Source organism: Cygnus olor, chromosome 4 (assembly GCF_009769625.2).
Source record: "Cygnus olor isolate bCygOlo1 chromosome 4, bCygOlo1.pri.v2, whole genome shotgun sequence".
NCBI classification, from domain to species: domain Eukaryota; kingdom Metazoa; phylum Chordata; class Aves; order Anseriformes; family Anatidae; genus Cygnus; species Cygnus olor.
Genome location: NC_049172.1, coordinates 76,380,452 through 76,395,480, shown reverse-complemented (window position 1 = coordinate 76,395,480; position 15,029 = coordinate 76,380,452). Strand labels below are relative to the sequence as shown.

Here is a 15,029-nt window from a genome sequence, read left to right as displayed (position 1 = left end):
AATTCATCAATAAAAATGACAAATGCAAAGGGCTGATGCTTTCGTACAAGACGTGCGGTGTGTTAAGTTCAAGTAACCGAGATCCACGAGTGAACTGTTGGCTGAAATACAGCATTAAAGCCGAATCCTGAGATCCCAACTGTGAGCACAGCTGGAGGACACGGCTCCTCCTTGCTGGATGCTCCAGTACCGGTGTCAGCCCTGCACCTGCTCTCTGCTGCACTGGCTCGAAGTTTGCAGAGGACAAGTTCTCTCTCCGCTGCCCTCTCTCCGTCACCCGGCCCTTACATGTCAGTCTCCTGCCTTTCCCCAGGAACCTTATCTCCTTTATTAACCTCTTAGCCATGTGTGCAGCACCAGTCAATACCTGCACTCCTTAAATCAAATGGGAAAATCAATGGGGGAGTCTGACAGCAGACTGCTCCTGGACCCGCTGATTAGGAGGCAATTAACAGCTCGTTCCTTAAGGATCAGGGAACCAACAGCTTCACAAACAATGGCTTCTGCAATTGTCATCTTAATGGATAAGGGCACCAGCGGGCTTCTCTTGCAAACTTTCCGCATGTGTTCATCACACCACCGATGCCAGATGCCACCGATGGCTTTTTGATTTGTGTGATTTCCGAAAGCGGATCAGCTGTCAATGGGCCTTCCAGGAGCTAACGTTTCCTTGCTCTGAGTCCATGGCCCAGTGACCCAGCTCGAGAAGAATTACACGGATGCAAGGGGATCCTGTTTCCTTACGGCTTCAAAGAAAAGGCTGCTCTGCGGAGGTGACTTTGCCACCCACCGAGGCCCAGCCGATGCGCTGCGGGGAGACCCAGCCGCCGAGCCAGGCTCCTCGCTTTCACAGCAGCAACAGGAGCACTCGGAAAAAAAAATAATAAAGAAAAGGAAAGAAAAGCCCACACTGCACAAGGTGAAGCTAGGATGCCATGAAAGGCAGCCCAATAAAGGCTCCTTTATGGATGGCATTTCCATCCAGGCGGCCGAGCCCTTCCTCTCCAGCTCAGGGGTGACAGCTCGCGAGCACGCACCGATCACCGGAGCGGATTCAGTTTCACAGGCAAGGATCTTGAGGTTAAGGGCACCCACCTCTAACCCTCTCCGTTCCCCAGCAATCCCACCTCAATCAGCAGGTTAAAGGTGAAAGCGGGCCTTATAAGCCGAGCGGTGTCCGTTTCCCCGCTCAGACGGCCGCCTCACGGCCTCCTGCAATTAGAGGGCACGGCGGGGAGGAGAGCCCTCCTGCTGCCCGTGGGGGCGAGCTCCTGCTCCTTATGGCCCACAGCAGACGCCTGAAGCAACAGCAACCTGCTGCAGGGTTGGGGGCCACCAGCAGACAGAGCTGAGGGTACCCGGGGGAGGCAGACCTACAGTTGTCTTAGAGGAATAAAACCCAACCACGAGCTCCTGCTCTGGTGCGAAGTCCCCTTTGGCTGAGGTTCTTCATGGAGTCCCATCAGAGTGGCTGCACTGTTTGCCATCAGAAAATATATGTGAAAACAAGAGAAAGGAATGATGAGTGATCCCATAATGTTTTACTGAATCATTCTCAGCATACAGGCTTGGAAAGAAAATGTAATTTCACTGCTAACATCAGCAGAGCCACGCAGCAGCACTGGGTGTACGGGAGAGCACAAACCAAACCTCAGACATGGGGGTGGCACGAAAAGCCCAGTCGTCCCCGAGCAAACCCCAGAAGTCAACCCAGCACAACAACTAAGGTAAGAACAAGCAAGTCCTACCCCACCACCCACTGATTTCAGCAGGAGCTGGACGTCTAAACAAGTGAGGTGTTCTGTTCACACAGTGGCTCGAGGAATTTCATACGCAGCCAGGACCTACCAAAATGTATCCCTCTCTTTAAAAATTCTCATTTCCCCCTCTTCTTTCTTCTGTCTAGCCCAAGAATCTCAGCATGAAAGAGGATTTGATTGCTTTTTGTTTGTTTTTGTTTTTATTGTTCCACTCTGTAAAGTGTCGACAGACCCCACAATTTCCATTGCCATGCACTAACGAAAGAAATCCAGGCAGTGCTTTCCGCGTAAGAGAAGTGCTAACAGAATATGTTTGCACTCTTGATTTTATGTTTGAAGGCTCTGGGGAGCATCCAGGCTCTTTAATTCCTCAGCATGCCAATACATCCTTCCTGGATCAAGAGTGATGGATTCTGACGGAGCTGGAGCAGCCGAACGGACGAGGGATCTGTGTGATTTTAATATAATTGAACTACAAAAGGGTATGTTTAAAGTAACACTAAGACTAGCTGAAACTCACCAAAGCAAGAAAAATCAGAGTTAAGGCTCTAAATCCGCTCTGAGCTCATGCCTTTGTGCGTCTTTCCCTCTCCGCATTCCCCCTCTGCAGAGCCCAGCAAGCAGCAGCCTGGATTTTCAGCACAAACTTTGAACCAGCCTTCCTTTGTGAGTCAGACATTTAACACTGATTCAAAAATAAATAAATTACTTAATGTGCCCTTTTCAAATACTGGTGGGTTTTAGGCACTAAAAAAAAAACATACCCTGAGCCTAACAAGCAAGAAAAACAGTGGTTTGGCCAAGCCACTGGAATGTCCTCCCCGGTCCTCTTGCAGCGGGTTAGCTGCAGCCCAGGGGATTCTCGCGCAGTTCCCTGGGCAATGCCTGCCCAACGATCCAGGTCTGAGCACATCTCCATGGCCATGCACACAAGGATGCACCAGAGTGGACAAAGAAATGCCTCTGTGTCACCTTTGACGGGTCCCCAGTACGGATCACCCTTCCTGATGCCTGCTCTGGATGCACCGGGCAGCACCGGAGCTGCAGGAAATGCCCACGTGCTGGCATCCAGCTGGAGCTTTAGGAGGTAGCACCACATCTTACAAACCATCTCGTTCCTTCTTAGATGTGTCCTAACTGCTCTGAGAGAGATTTTAGTCAAGGTCCAAGCGGTTACCAGAAAAGAGACATCACTTTGCTCCCCAGGGTGCTACCAACAGAGGTTAAAGTGGATGGTGCTAACAGCCAGGAAGAAGGATCACAGCACGAAGCAAGATTAAAGAAAAAAAAGGCCCATCACGAAACATCTGCGGGGGTTTGTTTGTTAGCTTTTGGGTTTTTGAGTCATCCCATTCATCTTATCTTTCTGTTTCTTCACCTCTTCCAAGTTTCCTAGGGTAAGGGAGATATGAGGACAAGGAGGGATGGGCACAAACACCTGAACACCCTGACGAATGGAAATGGAAAGGGATTCGGAGCGCAAGCAGTGACACAGCAAGAGATCCCATGTACTCATGTGAATTCCCACAGTTTAGGGGCTGAAGCTATGGTCACGCCTTGCTCACAAGTGAAACAGGTACTACGTCTCACCACAGCAGGTTTCTTTCATCTCTCCGGCTTCCAGACAACCTGAACTGAAGGACCTGGCCAGCTCCACCCTGCATAGAGCATGCGACTCATACAATACGAGTATGTTAAATTCACAAGGTTTTAAATGGGCCTTAATAAATGAGTAACAGCACACAAACTACTTCTTTCCACCAAGTGATTACAACAAACATTTTCAAAACCAAACAATTTCATTTCAGATACGGATTTGGAAAACAAACCCAGGCATTTCTTGAGAGATCAAGCTAGTGTACAAGCCTTATTTTGTTAACAATATCATTTTATTACCCCATGCAGATAACTTTTGAGAGGAAACTCAGCATGATGCTGAAGCGGCCTGGACAGCACTGAGGTCCACCATAAATTAACAGCAGACTACAGTTTTGAAATTGGTTTCCACGGGCAATTTGGCGTTTAGAAAAACCAGCCTAATTTGAGTCTGTGTAAGTAGAGAGGTGTGACAGAGGATGAAGGCGATGGTATCTCCACTTCTGAGAAGCTGATGTGGCTATGGCTGCTGGATGCCTGGAAAAGCATTTATCACAGTCATGGGTATTACTAAACAAAATACCATTTCATCGGCAGCAGTGTGTTCGGCTCCAAGTCAGACACATTTAGCCTGCCCCTTCTGGTCTCCCTCATCTGTTTAGACTCTGCAGTTCTTCGTGTTTGCACAAGAACCAGCAAAATGGGCAGTTCTTAGTTGGCCTGTAGGCACTACCGTAATGAACATGATTAATAATGGTTGATGCATTATCTGAAGATACCAATCTGTGGAGGGAATTCGGAGAGGAGCAGCAAAAGTAATTAACAGCCTAGAGATATGATCTTAACAGCAAAAACCTGTATTTAAGGGTAATGATAAAACTAGCTCAAACCCATCACTGACGGGTAATTAAGAATTAAGGCTGCAACTGGAACATGTGTCTTCACACCTCGTTTCCTTACTGCATGGGAACGAGGTAACATTCGCAATGAAAGATTAATAGAATCCAACATCTCGCTTGACACCGCTTGGAAGGCAGCTCCAGGCAGGGCACATGCAGGATGGCTCCCAAGAGCCACCACAGCTCTGCAGAGAGCTGAGCTGGAGAGAACAGGGTGCTGAGGCCATGGAGCAATGGTTAAATAATTAAAGCCAGTGCTATTAAGCAAGGACAGAATACACAGTAAAACCGAGAGAGGGTGCAGTTAAAAGGGGACTGTAAGTTAAGTGAGATGTAAAATGCAGATGGTTTCTTCTACCCGAGGGTTGGTAAAAGGGCACTAGGCACTACAGATGACCAGAAACCGAAATGTAGAAGACTGCTCCTCAGAAAATTAGGGTGTAGATCCCCCACGATGCAGTCCTCAACCAGAGCAGTGCAATGGGCGTTTGTGTGAACCAGGCAAGCGCAAGGACGAAGACGGGCGAGGTAGTGGGCCAGGCGGTCGGCAGCCTGCAGAACGCTTTGGAGATGGAAAAAAGCAATTGTCAAGGAAGTAGATTAGATGAAACCGGTGAGTCACCTTTTCATCTCTGCCTTGCTGCATTCAACGATTAAAGCCGCAGCTACTCCGTCTGCAACTGCTCTTACGACAGAAACCCGTGCTTCAAAGACGCAAGCAAGTACACGTGAAAAAGAGACATCTTGCTGAGATGTTTAACTTAATTGATCCTCCCTCTAATACGATTTCCAACTTCTATTGCATCTACCAGCAAAACAAGTGGGGAAAACTTAGCCAAACCAGTTTTACACCTAACGAACTTCTCTCCACACCACTGCACTCTCGTGGGACTGGCAGTCCCTATCTCAGCAGGCTCAGGATGGGCTCCAAGTTCACCCAATGTCTTGCTTTCACACTGCTCTTCAGATATCTCCTTAAACTTTACAGGGCAGGAAAACCACATCTAATTGCAAAATAAAAAAATAAGTTTTAAAAAAAAACAACAACCCAACAACCCAGGGCTTCCTGCCTAGTGGGAACAAACCTGCAGGTGGCCTGGATGTTGCCTTGAAACTCTTGGAGAGACTGTCTCCATCCTCCTACCATTAAAAGAGTAGAGAGGTGGCCAGAGCCTTGTAGTGTCACCTCAAGGCACATACCCATTTGGTCTTGGCCCTTCAGCCCAAATTTGCAAGGGCTTCCCCTCAGCCACCATGCTTGGGACTGGATACTGAAGCTGTGGACCACGCAGTAGCAGGAGACAGAATTACATCTCCCTCAATACAGGCTCACCTCGCACAACTCTGAGCTTCCAGAGCCTTTAAAGCAACCAACAACCAAGTCAAAAGGAGTCTAAGAACCCCATTTATCATCTGATAGTTGAGGCTAAGCTAGATATCCACAAATACCAGCATTACCCTATCTCTCAATGCAACGTTCACTCTTGCAGTTCCTTAAAAACGAGTGTAGAACCAAGAAATCCAGATCTCCCCTTGGTCTCTCTCAAGCCTGAGCTATGCAGTGAATTCTCTGATGTCTAAGGGATGAGGTCACCCTACAGCTTTTCTCCAATATCCTGGCTCATATTTTCACAGAAATTTCTAGGGGAGTTGTACCTTTGAAGTCCACCAACCAAATATGGCCAAAATGGGCCAGAAGATTCAGAAGTCGCTGGGGGAAATTAAGATAGAACAAGTGCACATTTCGTAAGGCTCAACGTTCCTGCCTCACTTTTTATTTCATGTCTTCTAAACGAGAAAAAAACCCTCCAGTAACTATGTGAACAATGCGGAAAAGATTTGTATGAGGGGAAGACAAATGGGGCACAGAACAGGGACAGAAGGGAATTCTGTTCTTGAGGGGAACGCTCTTTTTATTAAGCATCTCTATCAGAGGAAAAATTAATGCATCAGACGGAGACCTCTCATTACACAGCTGGCCAGCATCCAACACAAACCCACAGTAACCACAACTGGCTTTCAAACACAGTAAAAAGAACACACAAAATGTTTGCTGTTTGACAGGCGGTAAGCAGAACAGCTGTTACACACCCAAAGATAGTGTTTGCCTATCTTACCTCACCGGCGGCGTTTGAAAAGCTGATGCTCAAATTCGTAAGCACCGTCCAGTTATAACCAGTAAGCAAAACAGCGAAATGATGGAGTAGAAGAGGGGAACCTCACAGCCCTCTTCCCTCGCACACCCGTGAGCCTCCAGAAAAAGGGCTCCTGGCCGCACTTCTCCAAATCGCCCTTGATGCGGAAAGTTTGCACTTCCAGTGGAAATTCGACACACAGGATTTATAATCCGCTGGACAGACGGAGAGGCCTCCAGTAAGGAGCTCTAATCCAGCTAAGACATTCCCTCGCTAGAGCCCAGAGTGAAATTCTTCGAGTGCTGGAGACAGATTTTCCTTGGCGGGCAGCCACGAGTGTCGATCTGGCTTCTAGGAGAGATCAGCATGGCTGAGGATTGCAGCGACTTCACAGACAAATATAAAACCTTCCTCTTCAACCATCTTGCTTATAATAAACCCATGAAAATGAAAAGCTAAAACACTTCCAGCTGGCCAGAAGCTGTGGAGAGCACAGTGAGCTTATTGCATGTGCAGGCTCGGGCTGATCCGAAGTCCCCTGGAGCTCCTCAGTGGCACTGGGACCTGCAGCGGGATTCGGGCCCAAGTCACTTTTGAAAGAAAGATGCGGCAGACCAGATTATTGAGGCGCCTTTCATATTTTAGCAAGGTTATTTACGGAACCAACTTTATTTCAGATTTCCAACGTACAGCAAGGAGCACATGTGAGCAAAGTTTAAACTTTAAGGGGAAAAAAGTAACTATTGCTTCCTTGTAAAGCCTCAAATATTTGAGTAGCACTTTCAGACACTTGTTATAAAAGGGCTCTTACAAAGGGATTTGAGATGCAACTTGGTTTACTTTATCACTTCATTAAAGGCATTTATGGATTTATAATTGTCCCAGGATGGGAAGAAAAGTCACTTTTAAAATTACTGTCTGCTCAGAATTGTAATTCTGATTCTCTGGGCTTGACTCTTCTCCTCTTTACCATGCAATGATGGGATTTCCCCCAACTTCCTTGAGGACAATGGGAAAATCAAGGTTTTCTTTGTGCAGAGGGATCTTACATTTGAGTCTGCTGCACTGAACAAGGAAGAACTCTGGTGCTCCTAGACAACGACATTTTAATAAGTCTACTTTCCATTACACAGATCCGTATTTGAGATACAAAGCCAATCTCTGCATCCTTCTACCATTTTACATTTTATTGTTCTAAGAATTAATTTTGGTTTTAAAGTAACTTAATCCCACAATACTTTGAATTTTTTCTCTTATCTAGAATTGCTTTTTAGCAGCTCAAGGTTGCCAGTACTGAAATACGCTGGGAAGGGAGGGGGAAATCTCTTTAATCACCCTACTTTGTGCATTTTTTGCCCAGTCATTTTTCCTCCCTACACAGCAAAGCTTGACTGCTTCTGCCTGCTCATGCGAAACCACACTAATTGACAGGACAGCTCCAAGGTAGGTATAAAGCTACCTGTAATATAAACCCGAAATTACTTTTAACCTTTTGAAAAGTCTGTCTGGATTTCAGGTTGGAAACACCCTCTCACCAACCATGCAGGAGTTCCTTCCCAGGCAAAGGAAAACAGCCAGAAACACAAACGCTTTCAGGTGGTAACTTTTTCCTGTTCATCACTTTATGTCAACATTGCGTTAACATTCAGCGGCTTGAATGAGAAAGAACACCACGCCTAAAAAGAACAAATTAAAAATAAATCAAAGAAAAAAAGGAGGACCTCTCTTTGCTGTACCTTCATCCATCCACCCTTCCAGCTCTCTCCAGCTCCCAGGCCAGGCAGCTGGAGCTGTGGTCTGACAAGAAGTGCTATGGTGGTGGAAACATTCAGCCCCAGAGCAGCCAAAGGAACTTCACTTGTGTCTGATGGCACATTACGTGTCACAGGATCAGGGCATTGATGAGCTGGGAACTCTCTCATCTTTTCATGTGGTTGCTAATCTCAATAAACCAGGGATCAGTGGACTATTCTGCTCTGCTCGGTGCAACAAGACATTGTCCATTTTCTGTACAGTACTTGCCATCCAGAAGAACATCTAGGACTGCCTGTTCTCACCTGACACTCAATGGGCCAGAGCATTTCCCTTTTGTCCTTGCAACATTAAGAAAAGCTATTGTTTTCAAATGCAAGGAGAAGGTGGGACTGCCTTCCAAAACAAAGAAGAAAATGTTCTGTACAAAGAACATTTGACAGAGGAGAAAGAATTGTCGCGGGCTACTGTTCAGCCTTCTCACTCACGCTGAATTCATTTGGCTGCGTTTTGCAGTTATGAACCATACAAACATTTCACATATCCCTGTCTCCTGCTAATGCACTGGCTCAGAGCAGCTGAACCTCACAGAGCATTTTTAAGGCATTTCATTCTTCAAAAAGCCACAGCTTTCCTCTTCAAAATCCCTGCATTCATGTCTTCGTGCTTGGAAAAGAACCAAAAAGCCTCCACATTTCCTTATACCCAGGAGGTTGCAAGTGCATTGCGTATTGCAGTCAATAAAGTGCCAAGAAGCTAATGAAGATAAAAGTGTCAACATGTAGCAGTGATACCACACACCTTTTCCATGTAGCTGTTCTGACCATTCTGCAGTGAGATTTGGCAGTTACTCACGGGTCCGAGTACACAACGCGACCACTCGGCGTCTCGGTGTTATTAAACTTATTGCTGCTCTGCAGAAGTGTCATTGCATGACAGATTGCTCCGCACATCAATTGGATGCAGAGAAGTTCTCAAACCCTTACGGGTTAAAAGCGTCTCCAGCATGAATCAGAGTCACAGTGGTAAGGAGATCATCGATACAAGGGATTATGCAGATTTAAGAAATACCCTCAGCACCCGAAAGTTTTCAGAATGCAAACTACGTCAACCCTGAAAACAAGAGGCACTGCATCATGATGGCAGGAGGGACAAAGCCAGGGGGGTTTAACAGACAAAAAAAGATTGTTTTAATAGGAGAGAAGCATCAGTCATTGAGTCTTACTTCATTCAGACTTTCTATCCAACCCATCCATCTTCGGTGCCAAGAGATGACAGGACCACCTCACTTTTTCCCCCCAGCCTAGTATATCAATAATGCCCATTTCTACCCCTAACAAATGACTCTCTAGAATGGCCCCTTTCCCTCAACCGGCTTGCCAAGCCCTACGAATGCCTCAGTACCTGCTATGGTCAAGTTGGCTCTAACGGGGCCCCTTGAGAGGTGGGCACCGATGGGTGGAACACGGTCATCTTCTCCAACAGCCACTTTGTCATTCGGGGCTGGGGGCCATCTGCGAAGAGGGGACCGGGGCAGGGGAGCAGGGCCAAAGACAGACACAAACGCGCCCCGCGCACACCCTCCCCACACAAACCAGAATGCAAATTCCTTCGCCCTCGCAAAACGCCCCTCCGGGCATTATCTGTGAACAAAAGTGCTCGAGGCAGGCGGTCTCTGCATCAGTGCTCTCTCTGTTAGCAACACCTGCTTCGCGTCAGCCGGCGGAGTCGCGGAGTTATCTTTTTGCCATGGCCGCAGAAGCCAATGAGAGCACAATGGCCCCATCGGCCAGGGTCAGGCGCGGCTTTCTTTCTGGCCCCATACCACCAGCCCTTTTCACCTCCACCATCTCCAGGACCCCGGAGCGCTAAACAAGGAGGTGGCTTCGAGCATGGGGAGGCGGGGGAGCGCCTGGGGGGGAAATATAGGTCTCTGGCGTAAATCACCAACGCCGTTTCCCCTCCTCTCCCTTTCCTTAAGACCTGATGGTCTTCAGTCACACATCTTAAAAGAAAAACAAAAAACAAAAACACAAAGACTTACTTGTCTCAAGTCGATGAAGGCCAACTGCAGCGTGTCCCCTTGGAACCCAGGCACTGGGCCGGATCTGGCAAACTCTGTGGGAAAGAAAAGAGGATAAAAAGCGCCTTTAACTAACCATGGACAGGGAGATTGGCAGACGGATGACAGGGAAGACAAGAGAGGCTGGGGGAGAGGAGGACCGCACTTCTAAGGAGTCATGTCTCCCTCCCTTCAGCTTCTTTGTTCGCCCTTCAAAATTCGTGTCATCAAAACACCATTAATTCCACCGTCCTGACAGCAAGGAAACTGTACTAATTCGACCTGAAATTTATTCCCATGAGCCGTACTGGGCTTCAGAGTATTTGTTTTGTGAATGGACAAACAACTCGCGGAGAAGAAAGGGGGGGATGGGGGTGGAAAAGTTTTTCCTCTCAACACAATAAAATCTTCAGCTGTGAAACTCTTTTCAGTTCCGAAAGCTATTTATATTTTAGGGCGCTGAAGGAATTTTCTAATTTCACGCCTGTCACCAGGCTCCATAAGCATTCATCAAAAAAATATGCCCAGCCGCATCATTAATTATTCGGCAGCAGATTATTTGCATTATCTGGTATGGCGTGCTATTGCCAGCATACAGTCACCCGAAATGGGAAGAATCACGGCCATTATGCGGCATATTTATTTATTTTGGATGAAGACATCTGACAACTGAATAACATTGTCTTCTAAAGCAAAGAGAATATTTTCAAGGCCACATTTACCTCCTTCCAATGTAATCTGGCCAAAATTTCATACTTAAGTCATTTATTTGTCTTCTAATTCATTATTTAAACCAAGTCTAAAGCCACCAAGGGGGACTTTAACAAATACATGTTAGAGGACCTTAGTTCTTCCATGCCATTTAACAGCTTTTACTTGGTAGCGCTCATGAAGCCAATGACTGCACATATTCAAGTGCGCCTTTTGAAGATGCGTCCAAGGTTGATTTTGCCCAACTTCACTTAGTTTTCACCCTCTTTAGCTACAGAAATAATGGCTTTATCTCTGCGCTCCACACAACTTTTCGTCACCAAGGGGACCTAATTTGTGAAGCCACAACTCAACATCATGAAAGACTCAAGAGGGAGTTTCCACCCTTGGCAGAGTTTTGCTGCTCCTTCAGACTCTGAAGATGTTGCGTGCTGGAATGGAGAGTTTTCATGAGATGCAGCAGAGCGTGGTGGCAGAAAAGAACAAGAGAAGGGAAATATATAACAACCTACGTATTTCTACATTGCATAACGTCAAAGTCTACTATTGCTCAACTATTGTGGTTTTCACCATACAGGAATCCTCCAAACCCTCCAGAATTCCCATAAAACTAAGGAATAAGGAAGGCTCGGCAATAAGAAAGGAGGATTTTCCCTTCTGTCTCCATGACTGCACAAAGGTACTAGAGGATATAGCCTGTCCTGTCCATATATCCTAAGCCATTTCAAGCCATTTCTTGAATGCTTCTTTCAAAAGTTACCTCATTTTCAAGCAAATGACACAAAAGAAGGCAAACAAATCATTACAGACCTATTTCGAAAGACTTATAGCAGCCCAGTCATCTAAGCAGCCCCCATGGCTTTAACAAGAGCAGAGTAATGAATTTAGTTGGAATTCAGACCTGCTCCTGAACTGCCTATTTCTGGAAATCGGAGAGGGGTTATTTGTCGGCTTTCTGGCTCCACCTTCCATTAAAATCTTGGGATGGAGAACATCCTTCAATACAGACAGAGGGCACAGCTGCAGGGGCACAGCGGCCACTTTTCAGACATTCACAGCTTTGCTTTTTAATGTGTGCAGATGCCAGAAGAGCTCCACGACTGAAACGATCACTCATCTTCACAGTGATCACTCAAGTGACAACTGCTGCAGGACAATAAAACAGAAGACTGCTTCTCTTTGCAAAGTCAAAGCAAAGTTGTTTTGTTTCAAAATCTAAACACTGACTAACAAACATGGTTTTAGTCATTATTTGTATCCAGTGCTACCATTAGAAACAGATAATAACAAAAAAATAGAAAAAGTATGTAACCATTTAGATTTTGAAAAGCAAAAGCAGGAATCAAAGCCAGGAGAACCCATCCACTGCTGTGTCTATGGACTTCTTGTCACTTTTGCACAGGATGGGACCAGACAGAGACAGGAGCTGCTCAGCTTCCAGTCAGTTTCACTGACCAGTACTGCAATATTTAGGCTGCAAATAGTCTAAAGTGAATTCATATTTAACCCTCAAAAACTGTTTTAATTAATTGTAACTGCATAGTCATCTTAATGTACATTTGCTACAAAACTTGAGTGTAGCTTGCCTGAACCAGCGCGCACACACACAAGGCAGGGCTAACACAAGCTTTCTGAATCTGATCTGCAAGGGATAAATCATCTTTACACATTCGCTGTACGCCCCACTGTCTCATCTGGAAAAATTATCCCCAAAGCCACATCAAGCCTAAAACACCCCCACATTGAAAAACCACATACCTGAGAAGCTAAAAACTTGTAGATGTGTGAAATAGCCTTTGAGCTGCTTCTTGTGAGGTGAACCTGCCCCGGGCTGCTCCAAGCCACTGATGTCCCTACGTTGATGTACCCAACAAGCTGGCTGAGCTGTTAGGTCCTACACTCTGAAGAGGGGGGTCACATCATGTTACTAATTATATTTGAAGCAACACTGGAAAAGAGCAACCCTGAAAGGACTGCATTGAAAAGAACTTTCTATTTTAGATGTAAGGGTTTCACAGCTGCTAGGAATCTATTTAGAAGCACACATGGAGTTGTGAAATTTAAGATCTTCCCGAAAGCATGAATTTCAGATACTCATGAGAAAATGCCTGTGAATGGGTCTTGAATGTTTTCACAAGACTCGTGAATTTGTCACTATTGTCATCTGCTCACGAGCAATCCAAGATGGATTTTATCCCGAGCCATGGCTGCTAGTTGGCAGCTCACCCTCAGCTGTCTCCTACTAAGCAACCTTTGGGGAGCAACACCAGGGGAGTTATGGAGTAATATTGCCCTTTAACACTGCACATTACAACAATGGTAGCACATTGAACATGCTCTTTATGAACCAACGTTTGCTTGAACAGTAATTCCCATAAAAAGAATGGATTGGAGTCTCTGCAGTATTAACAATGCACTTGATATCCAAGAAGTGAAATGACATATGAGATCATATTACTTGTATTACAGGAGAAATTAGATCAAGAATACGGCTTATATGCTACAAGAAAGCTGCTAGAGCAATTGACTGTAAGGAGCCAGAAGAGGAATGAATGCAATGCTTCACCCCATGGTTGTTACAAAAATAGCCGTACCTTCTGTAATCATAGGTCACATTTTACATACCAATGCCACAAACTTATTTTGGAAGGAGAAATGAACAATGTCTTAAAGAAAAAAAGAAACAAAGAAGAGAACAGAGCTTTAGAGCAAAAGACACAGCCAGTTCTTCTTGGTTTTAATCTCTTCAACCAGATTTCAGGATAATTTTCTCAGAACAACCAAGCACAGTGCTGGCCTCGGTACTGTCGGATTCATTTATTGTACTTTCTCCACTACCAAGGCAAGTGGCAAACATTGCAAGCCACCTACAGTACAGCCCCTTGAGCAGAAAATTACAAGAGAATAGAGCAGATCAGTATGCGCCTGTTTGTACAAAGCATTTAGCCAGGCTAAAGGTTTGAGAGACTTGTGTTCAGGCCAAAAAAGTAATGTCTTTGCAAGGTCTACAGGCTTGGGCCACCCAGGGCAGGTCACAGAGGGACTCTAACCTCTCTTCCAAAACATTTCACCAATGAAAGAATCAAGGAACAGGAACCGTTAAGCCCTTTACAATGAACAAAGAATAAAGAGTTCAAACGCACACAAGAAAAGAGACATCCACTGTAAATTAATTACACAGAATTGGAGGAATCTCTTTCTGTAAACTGTACACAGCTATGCGCATAGGGACAGGGTCTTATACATATTGTGTGGTTAAAATAAACACACCTGGCTAATTTATTCCTCAGAAGATCATTTTGAGGCAACATTTTCTAAAAATTACATGACACCACCATAATTTATGATGGCAGACCTGCAGGATCAAGGTTGTAGCAGCTCCTCTTGAGGGGAATCTGAAACATCCACTTGCGGTTGCATCTCTCAAGAACAAGTTTTTGTATTAGGTGAAACAACCACATCCATCTTCCCTGATGAATGACCTAGGTCTTAAAGTCATTGTCCTTAGACAAACTCTTGGAAGACCATCTTAGAGAAGTCACGCGACAGGACATCTTGCTCCTCACCCAGGGGTGCAAAATGACACCTTGAGGATACTCAAGCTGAAGAACAAATTTTTGCATGGACTCTGGAGAAGCTCACAAGGCAAAAATGAAGGCAGTGACAGGTAGGAAAGTAGGCAAGAGGAACAGAAGGAAGGTCATCTTGGCAGAAGTCATATTGTTCTCTTCACAACTTCTGCTGAGTTTATATGAGCTATACCTCCACCCACACCATTCCCATACAGCCCTGCTTTGATAATGTTCCCCATTAAAAGTCACATTAGCAAAGCTCATCCCCACCTATGATACTCCACAGAGCTGCAGGGAGAGGAAAGAGTCATCCAAAATACACTGAATAGCATCAGATTATATAAAAAGACTCTGTCACTGGCATTTGTTCCTCTGATGGAACAAAGATGAGCCTGGAGTTCCATCAGAGCCTTAGAGAGGGGTGGTCTTAGAGTTCTGCTGGTCTGCAGCCGGGGCTGAGGAACATCCTCAGCACTGGAGAGCAACTCCTCATTCCTGGGCCACCAGATGTTGTCAAGTAAAACAAAATGGCTATCTTCAGA

The 15,029-nt window shown here is 45.6% G+C and overlaps 1 protein-coding gene across 8 annotated transcripts in view; it reads right to left on the bottom strand.

The window, feature by feature from the left end:
• EXOC6B (exocyst complex component 6B) overlaps positions 1–15,029 on the bottom strand; it is a 293,346-nt gene that overhangs the window by 62,917 nt on the left and 215,400 nt on the right. For all 8 annotated transcript variants that reach the window (XM_040555319.1, XM_040555320.1, XM_040555322.1 and 5 more), the window contains one exon: positions 10,187–10,260. In XM_040555319.1, coding sequence (XP_040411253.1) covers positions 10,187–10,260 — 74 coding nt within the window. The remainder of the gene's footprint in view (positions 1–10,186; positions 10,261–15,029) is intronic.